The following is a 17,982-nucleotide window of genomic DNA, read 5'->3' as shown; positions in this document are numbered from 1 at the left end:
CATATCAAAATGATAAAATAATAATCATAATTAAGATGTAAATCATGTCAAAACAAAATGATTAAAGAACCCCCGCCCAAATTATAAGATTCTAAGTCTTAATTATATGATCAAAAGGTCAAAATGATCATGTCAAAGCAAAATTATGAGATAAAAAGTCAAAATTATTTAAGACATGAGAAATAAGATAAAATTATAAGACAGTCATAATTATGACAAGTTTAAAAAAAAGTCAAAATTATGACTTTTCATATTATAATTATAACTTTTGTGCATAATGACTTTTTATCTTTTTATCTATTTAAATGCATACATGTATGTAATCTCTACAGTAGTAATCCAGCATACTCATTTTTCAAACGTTGCTGTAATTTATTTCAAGAAATGTTATTTGTGATACATTTGTGAATTTCTTCACCTCACGTAACAATCCAAGCATTTAAAGATGTGTGCATAGCGAAAAAAACATTTACAGGCTGGATTTCAATTCACATACTTCTATAAAGTAAAAGTACATTCTTCACTGGTAATGGGGAAAATACAGAATTTTGAATGTATGGCAAAATAAGACACGTGTAATCACGCGTATACAACTAGATTTGACAAAATTGCATCTTGATACCAAAGAAAAATGTTGCAATTAAAAATGTTACAATCTGTCAAAAAAAATACCAACTAATATATTAATTCCCTTGCATTAGCACCTAAATTCATTATCTTCAAATACACACTAAAAAAACTGCTGTCTACAGTACTATCAGGGTTTCTTTTTTTTTACCATAAGATAACTCATTTTAATCTTGCATACTATACAGTACAGACAGTATGTGAAATAGGATGCAGCCTTATTCTCGTGTCTCAGATCAAGTGGTTGGAGACTTATTGAAAGACAAGCTCATAAGTTACAATGTAGGCGTCACTGTAGACATACAGCAAATTATCTCGGGGGTCATAGTTAAGAAACTCAATATTAGTCTGCATCTTCTTGATATTAATTTTCAAATCAAAGCGCTCTTCCTTTGTTTTAGTGTCATAGGAGTAAAAGATCTGTTCTGTTTCTTTATCCAGGTAGCGAGTAGCAAAAAGCACACCGCACACCATGAAGGTGTTTGTGGCAGTCGTTTTGTAAAGAGAAGTGAACCATGTTTGGTTCAAAACTGGCGGGTTACTAGTCTCGACTTTACGGATAACCACATTTCCAAAGTTGCTTGTGGTTGCGTATATAACATAGACACCAGATTCATCTGTGGCAAAATCAATATCAGTATAGCTGTATGTTAAGGCGAGGTGTCCGAATGGAAACTTGCTATTATAACCTGTATCACTAGGTAAAGCCACAGTACTGATAGTACGAGTCGTCATGTTGAACTGACAGACGGAGTATGTGTAGTAACAGTTATAGTAGAGCGCATTGGCATACATAACCATGTTTGGCCCTTGAATTGTGTTTGTTGTGGGATTGGAGCTTGATATGTATGTATCTGTTGGTCCTATACCTAATAAAAGAGTACTCAAGGTGCCGTACTGGCGGACATAGTGGCCATATACGTTACTGCTTGTCAGCACCACTAGCCAGTACTTGTTCTCATCTCCTGGAGCGGGTTTCGCATCTCGACCCCAAGCACCATAAGGGTAGGAGGTGCCGTATGGTGTGAGGGAATATGTTCTAGGTCCTGCCACGTTGACAAGCTGACCCAGACCACAGCGGGCTAAAAACACAGAAGATATCAGCTGGTTAATAATGTAAAATGCTCAGAAAGCATGAGTTGAGGGAGTATTGGGGTACCTGGAGGAACTATAGGAGGTGGTAATGTAGCCTTGTGCTCATTTTTGCACTGTTCCAGGTCTCTTTTAAAGCGCTGGTTCTCTCGATCTTTCTTTATCACCTGCATGTTGTCAAACTTTTCCAGCTCCGCCATTGTGTCCTTCATTTCTTCAAGCTTTTAATAAAAATAACACTTATAATTCTTCATTTATACCTGCAAAATGTTAATTATTTTACCAAAATAAGAGGGCTCATACAAAATTCAAGTTATTTTTTATTTGGTACTGACCTGAATAAGATATTTCACAAAAAATAAGTTCATATATAGTCCACAAGAGAAATTTTTTTTTTACATATACGCTTGATTCTTAATACTGTGTTGTTGCCTGAATGATCCACAGCTGTTGTTGTTTAGTGATAGTTGTTCATGAGTCCCTTGTTTGTCCTGAACAGTTAAACTACCCACTGTTCTTCAGAAAAATCCTTTAGGTTCCACAAATTCTTTAGTTTTTCATCATTTTTGTTTATTTGAACCATTTCCAGCAATGACTGTATGATTTTGAGATCCATCTTTTCACACTGAGGACAACAAAGAGACTCATGTGCAACTATCACAGAAGGTTCAAACGCTCACTGATACTCCAGAAGGAAAAACCATGCATTTAGAGCCGGGGGGTGAAAACTTTTGAGCAGAATCAAAATGTGTAATTCTTTTTCTTATTTTGTCCAAATATAATATTTTTATCCATTTATTACTGCCCTAAGCTACAGAAGATACTTACATGCTTTCCAGAAGACAAAATAAGTTAAATTTACCCTGATCTTCAAATTCTAAAAGTTTTCACCCCTACCCCAGCTCTTAATGCATTGTGTTTCTTTCTAAAGCACCAAAAAATAAAAAATAAAAAAGAATTTGTGAAACCTGAAGGATTTTTCTAAAGAACAGCAGCCAGTTTAACTGTTCAGGACAAACAAGGGACTCATGAACATCTATCACTAAACAAAAAAACAAAACAGCTGTGGATTAATCAGGTAACAACACAGTATTAAGAATCAAGCGTATGTAAACTTTTGAACAGGGTTATTTTTATAAATTCATATTTTCTCGTGTTGACTATATGTAAATGTCTTTTCTGTGAAATGTCTTATTCAGGTCAGTAATAAATAAAAAAATAACGTACATTTTATATGATCCCTCCTATTTTAGTCAAATAATTAACATTTTGCAGATTCTGCAATATGTATGTACTTTTTACCTCAACTGTATGTGCCTAATAAAACTAAATGGTTTCAACATATGAAAAAAGAAGCCAATTAGATTTTCTCTGAGGAAAATTCTTCTTAGTGTACATCAACAAAAGAATAACTACAGTAATTATATACCAGTTTTGTATAGCAACTCACCTGAGCTGCAGCCTGTACACTGAGATGATGGTAATCGCTGGTGGTCCGGTTGAGTTTGTTGAGGAGGCCCTGAATTTCGGCCATCTCTAACTCAATGATGCGCAGAGAAACAGCCCCATACAAATTCTTGTCATTCTCCGTTTCTAGCATGACCACATTGTTCTCTAGTTCCTTGATACGCTGTTGTAGACCCAGTACAAGCTTGTCTAAATCCGTCATCTGCAGATAATTACATTTACATTATTAATTTTAGATTTAAAATGTCAATTAATTTGAACAAAAGATAAAATGAGAAAAAAAATACCTTTTCAGTAGTGATGGTCTCAATGCATTGTGCTGCATTGGTCTCTACTTTAGTTAGTCTGCGCTCAGGGAAAGCAGGATCTGAATTTTTGAGATCGCACACGCAGTCTTTTCCTCTCACTGACTGTGAAGACCAAATCAAAGGAAATAAAATGTTATACAACAACCAACAGCCTGAAACACTTTTAAACTGAGAATGTATGCGCCCTGAATTTATAAGACGGTATTAAATATACTGCCAATATTTATTAATTGTAAAGGGATTTTATCTTTCTTACCTGAAAGAAAGTTAGAGGGATGATGATCATCAAAATGAATATATTAGACCGACTCATGTCTGAAGGTAAAGGGGAGCCTATAACCTTAGAATAAACAACGTTGTGTGGCTGAAGCAGTTTTAAAGTCATATCATTATGGGGAAATATCCGATAAAAAGCCGAGACCAATTTCTTCATTTCTTTTGGATGAAGCAAGCAGGGTCTATTGCAATCTTCTTCTTATCTCTGTGGACACCTTTGAGTGGTCCATGAGTAAAGGAAAATTGTACTGTTTACCAGCTGTGTTTCGCCATTAGTTTTGCTGCCACTGTCTGACCACAAATTTACTGCTTATTCTTTGGTAATACTTCATGTAATGTTTGCAAAATCAAAATGATTGTGTTGTTTAAAGCATAACTTTTAGTCTTTCGGTTCATTTGCTCATCATGCTGTCGTACCTGTTGGTCCTCACAGTCATAGTAAGTCCCATCTTTTAACTGTTCTGGATTTCTTTAATGTCTTAACTGGAAGGTTTTTTAGTTCTTTACTGTATATTTACATTTACTGCATATTTTTACACAATATTTATTGATATAATATGTGACTCTGGACCACAAAACCAGTCATAATTTCACCTCCCATAAATTTCCTACCGTAAATATATCAAAACATATTTTTGATTAGTAATAGGCATAGCTAAGAACTTCATTTGGACAACTTTAATGGTGATTTTCTCAATATATTTTTTTAATCTTTTCAAATAGTTGTATTTCGGTTAAATATTGTTCAGTATGTATTTTCTATCTTTCTGTTCTTATTTATTCGGGTTTCAGATGATGTATAAATCTCAATTTCAAAATATTTTCCCTTATGACTGGTTTTGTGGTCCATGGTACCATATATTTTAAGCTGTTGTTATATAGATCACTTTAGACTCCTGTAAGCATTAATAAAGGTAACAATTATCAACATATATTAGTCAAATAATTCAATGTATCTTAGTTAATGATATTATAGCTGGGTAAAAATATTGACTTTTACGAAACGAAATAGATTTTTAATCCCAAATCTAGTCCGTTTTCAGTTAATGAATGGAGCATTGTAAGCTTTGTGCTTTGTTACTTTTGATATGAAACTTAGATTTGGTCCATTTTATTACAGTATTCAAACAATAAATGCCGTTTTGCGCTGTTTAAAGTGGAATGACAGATCGCTGTAGCACCTCAGTTCAAGAGAAGCAGCAGTGAACTGATCGTCTCCTCTTTAATACGTTTCAGCACAAAATAAATATGAATAAACATTCAAAGGTATGTTAAAAGAAAGAGTACAACTTACAGAATCCATATCCAGTCTCATGTAATTGCTCAATCCGTTTTTCAAACACACAAAGATGTCAATATAACAGCTTCTAAACAATGTTACTTAAGTCACATTTACCTCAGGCATAGCCTATTATTAGGTGACCATAAACTTGTTAGCTTTAAAGCCTTTACATCCTCATTCCGATCAAAAGTTTACACCCCCGGCTCTTAATGCATTGTTTTTCCTGTGAGGGTTTGAACCTTCTGTAAGTTGCATATGAGTCCCTCAGTTGTCCTCAGTGTGAAAAGATAGATGTCAAAGTCATACAGTCATTGTTGGAAAGGGTTGAAATACACAAAAATGCTGAAAAACCAAAGAATTTGTGGGACCTGAAGGATTTTTCTGAAGAACAGCGGGCAGTTTAATTATTTAGGACAAACAAGGGACTCATGAACAACTATCACTAAACATTCAGGTAACAACACAGTATTAAGAATCAAATGTATGTAAACGTTTGAACAGGGTACTTTATCTAAATTCAGTATTTTTTTTCTCTTGTGGACTATATGTCAACATATTTTATGTGAAATATCTTATTCAGGTCAGTACTAAATAAAAAATAACATGAATTTTGTATGATCCCTCTAATTAAAGGTTGTATCAGCGATTTCTAGCCTAAAACATAAAGTCTCAATTTCAGCTGACCTTTCTTCACGATCCGCTCACTGCCTGCCCCATAAATTGTCTGTGAAAAAAACGCGTCTCTCTGGTCAGCCTAGGGTCCAAGATTTATGGGGCAGGCAGCGAGCGGATCGTGAAGAAAGATCAGCTGAAATTGACACTTTATGTTTTGGGCTAGAAATCGCTGATACAACCTTTAACATTTTGCACATTCATGTAAACTTTCGACTACAACTCTAATAGTTTAAATGTCTTTCAAAACAAATGTGAACTATCATGCTATCCACTATCATGCGTCTACAGTATTTGTGTTTACGTGTGTAAATCAGGTGACTGTCGAGGCTCAGAAAATTCAAGGCGAACAAAGGAATGATACCTGCGTGTGTAAATTAAGCAGCTCCATCTGGGCTTTTCCTGCGGTGAGGTTTGAGGGAGTCGCAAAACATGTCCAGACCTGTGAGGAAAACCTTACAGAGTTTCAGAAAAAGGTGAGACTCTTTAAATTCATGTAGCTTCATTCTTGAAATAAAGTAATATCAATGACTTCATCTGCGGTGCAACTTTCAGATAAAGGACAGAAATGTACAAATGCCTAAGATAGAACGCACTCTTAAGAACATCAAAGCCCGCCTAGCACCTTTCGAGTATCTGAACACAAACGGCCTGTACAACGCCCTTCACCTGCAACAGCTGATAGATGAACTTGACAATATCTACTATACTGCCAGAGATGCTCAAAATAAAAACCCCAGCGAAGAGACAAAAGACCTTCTCAAGGAGGTAGATCTTTCTAATGATGATTAAAATACCCCAGTTATTTTAGTATTATTTACAGACAAAGCCGATAAATCATATATGTTCCTCTCAGTTAACTAATGCAAGGAAGGACGCCCAGAACATGTACAAAAATAATGTCTTCAATCTGGAGACAATGAAATCAAGGCTACGTGACCTCAACAACCGAGTGCAAACCTGTAAAACTATACCTGAAGACTTCAGAAGTAAGTACACAACTCTCAGCGAGTAGAGGAACGTTTTGACATTTACATTGTCTTCTCATTGGTGGTCTTCAACAGCGTTTTGAGGATTGATTTAATGTTAATCCATACGATTCCACTTGCAGGTACTTGTCATCAGCGTATCATGTCCAACATAAGTTCTCCAGTGGTTACCAAGCTCAATTCCATCAGCAAGTCCTATATCTCAGGTGCTTGGGGTCGGGAAGCCAAACGGGACAGTAAGGAACGCTACTGGGAACACTGTCTGGTGAGCGGAAACCAGCATGGCAACACAATCAGGATGTACAACTCGTATGAAGATTTCATGGCTAGCAAGAACTACAAAGACGAATCCATTGCATCATCCTACAGCCACAAGAATGCTGTTCAGGGCTCTGGCACTATACTGTACGACAACACCGTATTTTACCAATGCTACACCACTGCTGAAATCTGCAGCTTCAACATTACAACACAAGCGACCAAGCGTACTGTATGAAACTGGACGGTGCTGGAATCGAAAACAAGTTCCCTTTCTGCTACTACAGCTGTCGTGATTGGACCGACATCGACCTGGAGGCTGATCAGAACGGCGTGTGGGTGATTTACGCCACTGAGGAGAACCACGGCAACATTGTTTTGAGTCGTTTAGACCCGCTGTCACTCAATATTACTCATACCTGGAAGACGAATCTCTTTAAGAGGTCCGTCACCAGCACGTTCATGGTGTGCGGGATCTTGTATGCTACACGCTTTGTTAGCACTTATCAAGAAGAGGTGTTTTATGCTTTCGATACAACCACTGGTCAAGAGATAAACACTCTTTCTTTGCCTTTTGAGAAGGTTTCTGCAGGAATAGCTAATCTGAACTACAATCCTGTTGACAGGCGACTTTACATGTATAATGATGGCTATCTGTTAGCATATAACACCTTCAACTGAGGGCCTTTCATAGGCAGCCAAGAAATAAAATATGCCATAAAGTTTAAAGTCTAAATTGCACAGCTTGCTGAAAAATCTCAGAAATATAAACGGTTAAACTAGTTTCACGCTATATAATTCTGTGATTGAGACTTTTTAAGTGCTTGAATCAGATCCGTTACAATAAATGTGCTTATATTGCATTTCTCTCTGTGTCTTTTTTCAAAACTCACATTTTCCACAACTTTACTAATTACTAAGTACAGCAAACTCCACAATTTCTCTTAGTCCACTCCTAAATTAAAATTTTCTGATAATTTACTCACCCCCATGTCATCCAAGATGTTCATGTCTTTCTTTCGTCAGTCGAAAAGAAATTAAGGTTTTTGAGGAAAACATTCCAGGAGTTTTCTCCATGGGGATCTTCAATGGGCATCAACATGTTGAGGGTACAAACTGCAGTTTCAATGCAGCTTCAAATGGTTCTACATGATCTAAGACGAGGAATAAAGGTCTTATCTAGCACAACAATTGGTCATTTTCTAAAAAAAAAAATTAAAAATGCATACATTTTAAAGACAAAATGCTTGTCTTTAGCTTTGTGTCCATGTTTTTACGCATTATGCAGTAACACTGGAAAGGTCATGTGTGACATAAGTGGAAGTACTAACCCAGTGTTGACAAAGTAAATGTGCAAAGAAAGTCAAGCACCCTTTACATGATTTTGAAGTTGGAGGAGAAAATGAAATGAGTTTTTCTCTTCCCTACCTTTTTGAACCGGAGTACACAGACAAAGAGTGAACCACGCGTAACGTTTCCAACGTGATTTCGTAATGCAGTTGTAGACTTGCATCACAGAGCCAGTGTAAGACGAGCATTACTGGTTAAAAAGTATATAGTGTTTTATTTTTTGTTCGAAAATGACCAATTGTTTCACTAGATAAGACCTATATTCCTCGGCTGGGATTGTGTAAAGCCCTTTGAAGCTACAATTTGGACCTTCAAACTGTTGATCCCCATTGAAGTCCACTACATGGAGAAAAATCCTGGAATGTTTTCCTTCATTTCTGTTCGACTGTAGAACATCTTGTGTTCTTGTTTTCAATATGTGAAAAGTTTACAATATTGCATTGTATTTAATATCTGAAATCTGAATATGTATATTTAAATCAGACATAATGTAAGCATGTTTGTATCCATGTTTGTAGGTTATCCAATACAACCATTTAATTTCATAAAAAAATGTTCTCATCAACCAAAATGTGTAGTACATATAAACACATGTTTTGCCTCCACAAAACAAGCAGATACGTGAAATCATATTTATTTACAATAAATATACATACTTCACTGGTGATGGGAAAGTAGCCTACTTTTGAAATTACAGTAAGATAGGAAACTAGTAATTGGACATAATATGTGGCCCTGAACCGGGCAAAAGGGTATATTTTAGGGTACAAAAAAATCAAAATACTGAGAAAATTGCCTTTAAAGTTGTCCAACTAAAGGTCCTAGCGATGCATATCACTAATTAACAATTAAGTGATATATATATATACGCTAGGAAATTTACAAAATATCTTCATGGAGCATGATTTTTGCCATAAAAGAAAAATGGATCATTTTGACCCATACAATGTATTTTTGGCTATTGCTACAAATATACCCATGCTACTTAAGACTGGTTTTGTGGTCCAGGGTCACATATCATGATCCTTTGCTACTGGTACATTTGGGATACTTTGTTCAACATACAATCATTTGTGATGTCCCAATTCTAATCTTGCAAACTAAATAGCTCAGACAATATGTGAAATAGAATTCAGCCAATATCCCTTGTCTCAAATTAAGTCGTTGGGGACTTACTGAAAGACAAGCTCATAAGTTACAATATAGGCGTCACTGTAGACATACAGCAAATGATCTCTGGGGTCATAGTTAAGATACTCAATATTAGTTTGCATCTTCTTGATATTAATTTTCAAGTCGAAGCGCTCTTTGTTTGTTTTGGTGTCATAGGAGTAAAAGATCTGTTCTGTTTCTTTATCCAGGTAACGGGTAGCATAAAGCACACCACACACCATGAAGGTGTTTGTGGCAGTTGTTTTGTGAAGAGAAGTGGACCATGTTTGGTTCAAAACTGGCGGGTTACTAGTCTCGACTTTACGGATAATCACATTTCCGAAGTTGCTTGTGGTTGCGTATATAACATAGACACCAGATTCATCTGTGGCAAAATCCATGTCTGTATAGCTGTATGTCGTACCAAGATGTCCAAATGGAAACTTGCTATTATAACCTGTATCACTAGGTAAAGCCACAGTACTGACAGTACGAGTCGTCATGTTGAACTGACAGATGGAGTATGTGTTGTAACAGTTATAGTAGAGCGCATTAGCATACATGACCATGTTTGACCCCTGAATTGTGTTTGTTGTGGGATTGGAGCTTGATATATATGTATCTTTTGGTCCTATACCTAATAAAAGAGTACTCAAGGTGCCGTACTGGCGGACATAGTGGCCATATACGTTACTGCTTGTCAGCACCACTAGCCAGTACTTGTTCTCATCTCCTGGAGCAGGCTTCACATCTCGACCCCAAGCACCATATGAGTAGGAGGTGCTGTATGGTGTGAGGGAATACGTTCTAGGTCCTGCCACATTGACCATTTGACCCAGACCACAGCGAGCTAAAAACACAAAAATTAAACATAAATCTACAACAGAAAAAGTCCCATCTGATTTTCTCCTCCAACTTCAAAATCGTACTACATCACTGTTTTACCCTTTTTTTGTAAAAGGCATTCGACCTTCTTTGCATGTTCACTTTGTCGGTACTGCAGCGATGTAAGTTGGAGGAGAAAATGAGATGGGACTTTTTCGACATACTCTAACTGTTATAAACAAGAATACACATGCAGTTCATGCAGAGCTAGACCAAGATGAGCATTTGCAGTTAAAAAGTATATAAATGATCTTTTTTTTTTTTTTAGAAAATAACCAATCGTTTCACTAGATAAAACCCTTCTTCCTCAACTGGAATTGTTTAGAGTCCTTTGAAGCTGCATTTAAACTGAATTTTGGAAGTTCAAACTCGGGAGCACCATAGATATCCATTCCATTGAGAGAAATCCTGAAATGTTTTCCTCAAAAAACAATTAGATGACAAGAAGGGTGTGTCATAAAAGCATTCTTAGCCGAGGAGAAATGACATGACTCAGCTGAAAGCACAAGCTTCCTCAGCGCTCTTCTTCGCGAGGATTTGAGTTTGTGGTTACAAACTAGATTAGAGTGACCATCTGCTGTTACAAACCAAGTTTAGAATCGATTCCGGAGACAATCCACAAACCGCGATTCGTTGAATTTATCATCACAGCTCTACTTCTTATCTAATCACGTTCAGTTGGGATAAAGTGTAATTTTTCATGTGGCTTTACATTCACCAGCCGCGTCATAGATTTGTGCCCTCTGCTGACAAGCAGTGCAGGAAATACTGGTAATCTATATTAAGATTGTACAAACGGAATTGGAAAATCAATGGCTGCATTCGAAAACCTAAGCTGCTGACTTTTTGCATCACTGCTTTATCCGGCAATGACTTCGCAGGCAGCGTTTGTGCACGAGGGCACCTCCTAAAACTGTTTTGGACATGCTTCTATAGTGGCTAATAGTCTGTTTAATAGAATGAGCTTTTGTGAGCAAAGATACTGTAATACTAATTTTAAGCTCGAAATTACATGAAAAGTGCAAAAACTTGGTCAGAAACATACAGTGGTGGCCAAAATGATTAGAACACTAGTATTTTGACCAGCTAATAATGGTTTTAAGTTAGTTATTTCTATCTTTTGCTGTAGTGTGTCAGTAGGAAATATCAGTTTACATTTCCAAACATTCATTTTGCCATTAATTGTAATAATCCAGTGAGAAAATCATTTTAGCTGGTCAAAATACTAGTCCTCTAATAATTTTGTCCTCCACTGTACACTTTCACACAAACTGACCACCAACTGCAACTTCCAGACGCCATCTTTATTTGCTCAACCATCACAGAATATGCACAGGATTATGGGATATCAAAGGCAGTGAAAGATACATCTATGCTGCCTTCAATCATCGACCAGTGAGGGTCTCTCAAGAGGAAAGAAGTGAAGCTAACATTGGATTTGAACGTGCCTTGATGCCTTCCTACCTTGAAATTTGTCCTCCGAAGGCAGCCAATGTTAGCCAATGGTTAATAATGAAAAAAAGGGACTATTGAGGTCTTTAGCGTACCTGGGGAAACTGTAGGAGGTGGTGATGAAGCCTCAAGCTCTTCTTTGCACTGTTTCAAGGTCTTCTTGATTTGGCTCTCCCGATATCTTTTCATCACTTGCATTTTGTCAAACTTCTCCAACTCCACCATTGTATCCTTCATATGTTCAAGCTTGAAGAAAAAGGAGGAAAAGAATTTGGGCAATTAAAAAACGAGTAATGAAATTGAAAAAACATCCCATCCTTTATTATGTCAATTTAGATTGCTTGAGTACTTGACATTGCAATGGTTTTAAAACAATGGATTTGTTTTTTTAGTACAGTAAGTCACCTGAGCTGCAGCTTTAACACTGAGATGCTGGTAATCATTGGTGGTCCTGTTGAGTTTGTTGAGGAGGTCCTGTATTTCGGCAAACTCGGACTCAATAATGCGCAGAGACACGGCACCATATAGATTGCTGTTTTCTTCTTTTTCTAGCTTGATCACATTGTCCTCTAGTTGCTTGACACGTTGCTGTAGACCCAATGCAAGCATGTCTAAATCTGTCATCTGCAAATAATTACATTTACATTACTAATTGAAATTCATTTAAATTAAATAAAAAGAGTGAAAATAAGAGTGAAAAAAGTAAAACATATTACTTTTTGTAAAGTGATGCTCTCGATGCATTTCAAGACATCAGTCTCTACTTTCGTTAGTTCGTCTTTAGGAAAAGGGGGATCTAAATTTTTTAGATCGCACACACATTCTTTCCCTGTTGCTGCTGACTGTGATGAATGAATCACAGGAAATTAAATGATTAAATGAAAGAATTAAAAAACAATATATGCACTCCCTATAACAATAGACAGTACTTTGAGAAATAAGTTATAGGTAATGAATGTAAAGTGTCTTTATCTTTCTTACCTCAGAGAAACTGAATGGGATGACAATCATCAAAATGAATATATAGGACTGACTCATCTCTAAAGTAGCAAAGGCACCCTATAACTTTAATTAACCAACTTATGTGGCAGCAGCAGAGTTTTAAAGCCATATCATTATGGTGAAACAACTGATGAAAGTGAGAGAGAAGACTTCATTTCTTTGGGTGGAGCAGGTCATCTTGCAACAGAGTTTGGTTTTTAATTTTCATTGTTTTGTCTCACTGTCCAACCGACGCTGAACTGTTTCTGTAAGATTTATTTCTCAAGTTCAAAAGATTAGCACATTTAGCATTTTTATATAGTGTGTACAAAAGATCATAAAATGTGTACATTTATATTTACAGATTTAGATTTAGATAACTGCTTATAAAATGCTTTCTTGTGCTTTGTTAGGCTATTTGTTTTTCTTTTTTTGGATAGTAACTTCTTTTAATGATTACCTAACATTATGTGATCAGAGTAAGCAAACTAGTTTAACATTTGTGTAAAAAAAAAAAAACATGAAAAATGAAGAAATAAGAGAGAATGGTTGTCTTATCTCTTTGGAAACATCTGCAGGTCCATGAGTACAGTAAAACAAACGTATTGCCTCACAATCTCACCACAATGTTGCTTTATATAATGTTTGCAACATCTTGTGTTTGGGTGCAGGTTTAATATAGGACCATTTGCTCAAAAGATTGTCATAGCCTAGCAGTTTGTCTTTTCTAGTAAGTAATTTCTTCTCCCTGCCATGTCCAAATACCTGTTGTGAGGTAACCTTATTCTTAAACGCGAAGGTAAACCTATGGCCGAGACTTTCGGTTCATTAGCCCCTATAGAGAAACAAAGAGAAGAAGAATAACAACGTTCAGTAAACGTATTTATAATTAGGATGATACATTAAACTATGGTAAGACACCAATTTGTAATATAAAGCAGCTACGAGCTGTTTTATACAGCTAAAAAATAGCTGGATGCAGATGAGACCTTAAGTCAGACTTCAAATTTGCAAACGATTAAAAGTCGTTCCCTTCCGGGAACTCGAGCCGCGTCAGGAACGCTATGGGGAACGCCATTGGCGGGCCGCACTCTGAACTGTGTATAACAACCAATGAAATGACGGGAGTGACGTCACAGGCGCGGTGACGTCATCGACCGGGAAGTATAAAACGCGTGCGTTTGAAGCCGGCGGCAGCTTTTGTCATTCAGCGAGAGCGCTCTGTGTCTGTGTCTGTCTCGGTCATACTGCTGTTTTTTCGTGCCAGTTTGCACGGCTTTTATTTGAGTAGTATGACCTTTAAAATGCAACCATGGGGGAAAGAAGTGTTACGAAACTAGGCGGTACAAGCAGCCACATAGATAGTGTGTTCCTTCCTGCCAATGCTTCATTGTTGGTGGGGATACACACAGTCTATGTGTGGTCTGCTTGAGTGTAGAGCACGCACAGTCAGCCCTCGAAAAGGCTGACTGCCCACAGTGTGAGCGTAAAAATCTCCACTGCGGGTGCTCCACAGAAGGCTCTCTTCGAGGAGGGAGCCTTCGCCAGCGTTTCTCGCGGGTCTGGCCCCGCTTCCGCCGAGGCGGAGCGGTTGCTGCACTCGCTGAGATCGCGGCTCGATCTATTAGAGGGACTGGAGACGGGTGTTTTAAAAATACCCTATCTCCTCTCCTATCTGATGAATCGGTAAACCTTTTTTCTGGATGAGGAAGCCCGCAATGCGGTTACTTCCCTCCAGGAAAGGTTTTCAACGCTTTCCATATCTTCCTCCAAGGAGGTTGATGTAAGGTGCGTTGTCAAAAGTATTTAACCGCCCCCCCTGATCGCCTCAGTATGATGAGCTGGTGGTTGTGCTGACTGTGCATTAGCTAAATAAGATATGAGCCGCAGAAAAGCAAACGTTTTGCTTCCTGCGGACTAAGTCAGCACTTCCAAACGGAGCTTTCTGTCCTTCCCGATCTACATTGAGTTTTAGATCTGGGAAAAACTAGAAAGTAAAGATGACGCCGCGGGTTGAACAGACGCTATCAGCCTCTGTTCCCCGGTCTAGGCATCATTTCTGAAGGCTCCGTCTTTGCTCTTCAGGCCGCCTCATAAAACTTCAGGCTTGATGAGCAAATGAACACGTGTCGGGGTTCCTGACGGGAAAGATTTAAACCCCAGCCGTGTACCAGCTCTCCACATCAGAGGCGCAGAAACAGAGCGATGCCGCCCGCGTTCCTCCGGCTATGCCTAGAGGACCCGGAAAGCAACGCTCTAAGTCGGGGGCTTCCAAGAAAAAGAAGAGGTTCGACCTGAGGGTCGTCCTCCTATCCAGGAAGTCCTCGCCTAAACGGCCCTGACGGTTGTGGCTCAGGGCCGTTGAGGGCAGCCCCTCGCGAGGGGGTTTGCACCGTACCTCCGGGTGCGGGTTTCAGACCCCTTCGTGGCCCTCAGGAGATGAGTCAGCTAACCCTGCCAGTGTTACAGGGCGCGGCTATCTCCCGCGAACATCCTCTAGCTGTTCCGCCCGGAAACGTAGCGGCCCTGGAGAGTTCGCAGCCCCCGCGGGGGTCTCTCGAAGAGCTAGTTCAGGAGCTTCCTGCCAGCTTGCTGTTACAGGTCTCCGAGTTAGTTCCTCGAGTAAATCCAGACACCAGTCTCGAGAGGCTGGTACCCTAAGTAAACTCTCTGGCAGCGTGGAAACTACTGCCAAATGTTTCAAAGTGGGTCCTGCGTACTGTAGAGAAAGGTTACACTATTCAGTTCGGCGCCAAGCCGACACCTTTCAGCGGGGTAAACCCCGAGCAGGGTCTGGAACAGGAAGTCAGTACAGGAAGTTTCTCAGGCTCGCTTTCAGGGGCAAAGCTCACCAATACAGAGTACTTCCTTTCGGCCTAGCTCTCACCCGAACTTTCACGAAGTGTGTGGATGCTGCTCTGGCTCCTCCGTGATTCCAGGACATCCGCATACTCGACTGGTCGATTCTGGCCAGCTCAGAATAATTAGCGGCTCAACATCGAGGTGTTGTTCTCGCTCTCATGAAAGAATTGGGGTTGAGACTCAACACCAAGAAGGGTGTGATTTCTAAAAATCACTTATCTAGGTGTAGTCTGGGATTCGACCACGATGCAGGCACGAATGTCACCTGCTCGGTTCGAGTCGATCCTTACTGCAGTAAATGCGGTCAAGCTAGGCCCGTCACCCACTGTCTACAGTCCCAAGTACTGTTAGGTCTTATGGCAGCCGCTTCCAACGTGATACCTTTTGGACTGCTGCTTATGAGACCACTTCAGTGGTGGCTCAAACCAGGCGGTTCTCCCCGAGGGGAAACCCATTTCGCAAGATCAAGGTCACGCGGCGCTGCCTACGTGCCTTGGCCATGTGGAAGAAACCCTGGTTTCTCTCTCAGGGTCCGGTTCTGGGAGCTCCTCGTCGCCGCGTCATGCTAGCGACGGACGCATCCCTCACCGGATGGGGAGGCGGTCATGAGTGGCCGCTCAACCCAAGGCCTGTGGAGCAATTCCATCTCTCCTGGCACACAAATCGCCTAGAGATGCTAGCCGTGTTCCACGCCCTGAAGTGTTTCCTTCCAAAAGGTATCCGCTCACGCCCCTTATATAAGCTGGCGTACCGGATTCTCCTATGGTCTTAAGGAAAGACTTCTCTCCCTGAGAGCAGTCCAGTATCTCTGGACGTGGGAGCAGACGTCCTGCCAGGCAGGGGCTGAGGCCCGGGGAATGGATGCTTCACCCAGAGGTGGTGAAGCAGATCTGGAGAACATTTGGCCAGGCACAGGTGGACCTGTTTGCGACTCAAGAGACATCGCACTGTCCCCTCTGGTACTCTCTAGTTCCTCCAGCTCCACTGGGGCTGGATGCCATGGCACAGACGTGGCCGAGGCTGCGTCTGTACGCCTTTCCCCTGATCGCTCTGCTCCCGGGGGTTCTGGAACGGGTCCGTCGGTTTCAAGTGCGGCTGCTACTAGTAGCCCCGTACTGGCCGGCACGAGTATGGTTCTCGGACCTGGTATCTCTCCTAGACGGCTCTCCGTGGGAGATTCCCGTCAGGAGGGACCTCCTGTCTCAGGCTGGGGGCGCAATATGCCACCCCCACCCAGAGAAGTGGAGGTTATGGGTGTGGCCCCTGAGGGGGCACAACTCATAGGAGCGAGTCTCTCAACCGAGGTTGCTGAGACCTTTCTCCAATCCAGAGCTCCCTCTACGAGGAAACTGTATGGCCTTAAGTGGAACTTATTCACGAGATGGTGCCGCGAGCACCACCTGGACCCAGTCAACTGCCCGGTCGGTACAGTTCTGGAGTTCCTATAGTCTCGCCTTTCCGCAGGGCTAGCTCACTCCACCCTGAGGGTTACGTGGCGGCTATAAACGCCTTCCACGCCCCTCTAGGTGGCCTCTCAGTGGGCAAGTACCCCCTGGTCACACGTTTCCTCCACGGTCGGGAGATCGAGGCTTCATCAGGAAGTAATGAAGCATGGAGACTCAGAAGTTGGGACCTCTGGCGACTCGATAGATATCGCAAGGTTCTCTCTGGTTCTCCTTAGTGCCTCCAGGTCCGCCCGGACTGGACGCCATAGTACAGACGTGGCTGAGGCTGCGTCTGTACACATTCTCCCGATCACTGTGCACCCTGGAGTTCTGGAAAGAGCATGCCGGCATCGTCACGGCTAGTCCAACCATGGCCTTGGACCTTCCCTCTCAAGCTGGGGGCGCGGCCTGCTACCCCCACATGGAGAGGTGGAAAGTTATGAGTATGGCCCCTGGGGGGGGCGCAACTCATAGACTAGGGTCTCTCAACCGAGGTTGTTGAGACCCTGCTCCTATCCAGAGCTCCCTTCACGAGGAAACCTTAAGTGACTGTTTGCTTCATGGTGTCACGAACACCATCTAGACCAAGTTACTGCCCGTTGGTACAGTACTGAGTCCTCGCAAACCCACAAAACCAGCTCACTCCATCCTGAGGGTGTTCGTGGCGGCTTATTGGCCTACCACGCCCCTCGTGGTGGCTCGTCGGTATGGTTTCCTCGGTGGTGCACTCAGGTTGAGACCCTGAGGGGTCTCAAGCCTCTATTACCTCCATTCCTGGAGTGCGACCAATGGGAAGTATATCTGTCCAGTATGCGCACTGGGCACATACGGCCACAAAGAAAGCATGTGGCACGTTCAGAGCTATCAGTAGATGGATCACAGAT

General features: G+C 40.7%; 3 protein-coding genes across 3 annotated transcripts; 1 reads left to right on the top strand and 2 right to left on the bottom strand.

The window, feature by feature from the left end:
• Positions 1-450: 450 nt before the first annotated feature.
• On the bottom strand, positions 451-4,094 carry LOC141302023 (olfactomedin-4-like). Its single transcript, XM_073832216.1, has 5 exons — positions 3,751-4,094; positions 3,474-3,596; positions 3,170-3,388; positions 1,787-1,940; positions 451-1,709 (listed from the first exon to the last, which is right to left on the bottom strand). Exons 1-5 carry the CDS (start codon positions 3,925-3,927, stop codon positions 880-882), a joined length of 1,503 nt encoding a protein of 500 aa, XP_073688317.1. The 5' UTR covers positions 3,928-4,094; the 3' UTR covers positions 451-879.
• A 1,866-nt stretch (positions 4,095-5,960) lies between these two features.
• On the top strand, positions 5,961-7,739 carry LOC141301361 (olfactomedin-4). The gene is given in 5 exon segments (XM_073831603.1): positions 5,961-6,200; positions 6,280-6,492; positions 6,581-6,713; positions 6,836-7,203; positions 7,206-7,739. Coding segments are annotated over 5 exon segments (1,401 nt in total). The 3' UTR covers positions 7,653-7,739.
• A 1,754-nt stretch (positions 7,740-9,493) lies between these two features.
• LOC141301132 (olfactomedin-4-like) lies at positions 9,494-12,848 on the bottom strand. Its single transcript, XM_073831379.1, has 5 exons — positions 12,792-12,848; positions 12,527-12,652; positions 12,216-12,434; positions 11,906-12,056; positions 9,494-10,323 (listed from the first exon to the last, which is right to left on the bottom strand). The coding sequence occupies exons 1-5, from the start codon at positions 12,846-12,848 to the stop codon at positions 9,494-9,496; spliced, it is 1,383 nt and encodes a 460-aa protein (XP_073687480.1).
• Between the last annotated feature and the right edge of the window lie 5,134 nt (positions 12,849-17,982).

This window comes from Garra rufa, chromosome 25, assembly GCF_049309525.1.
Source record: "Garra rufa chromosome 25, GarRuf1.0, whole genome shotgun sequence".
In the NCBI taxonomy this organism is placed as follows: Eukaryota; Metazoa; Chordata; class Actinopteri; order Cypriniformes; family Cyprinidae; genus Garra; species Garra rufa.
The sequence above is the reverse complement of the archived record's forward strand: the minus strand, read 5'-3'. Positions and strand labels throughout refer to the sequence as shown.

Bases quoted from the DNA above. Each gene is read 5' to 3' on its own strand.
- LOC141301132 (XM_073831379.1), bottom strand. From the start codon at position 12,848: ATGAGTCAGTCCTATATATTCATTTTGATGATTGTCATCCCATTCAGT. The intron at 12,653-12,791 runs GTAAGAAAGATA...CATTCATCACAG, and splicing joins TCCCATTCAGTTTCTCTGAG to TCAGCAGCAACAGGGAAAGA. The intron at 12,057-12,215 runs GTGACTTACTGT...TTTTTCTTCAAG, and splicing joins GTGTTAAAGCTGCAGCTCAG to CTTGAACATATGAAGGATAC.
- LOC141302023 (XM_073832216.1), bottom strand. From the start codon at position 3,927: ATGAAGAAATTGGTCTCGGCTTTTTATCGGATATTTCCCCATAATGAT. The intron at 3,597-3,750 runs GTAAGAAAGATA...TGGTCTTCACAG, and splicing joins TCCCTCTAACTTTCTTTCAG to TCAGTGAGAGGAAAAGACTG. The intron at 3,389-3,473 runs GTATTTTTTTTC...AATTATCTGCAG, and splicing joins AGACCATCACTACTGAAAAG to ATGACGGATTTAGACAAGCT.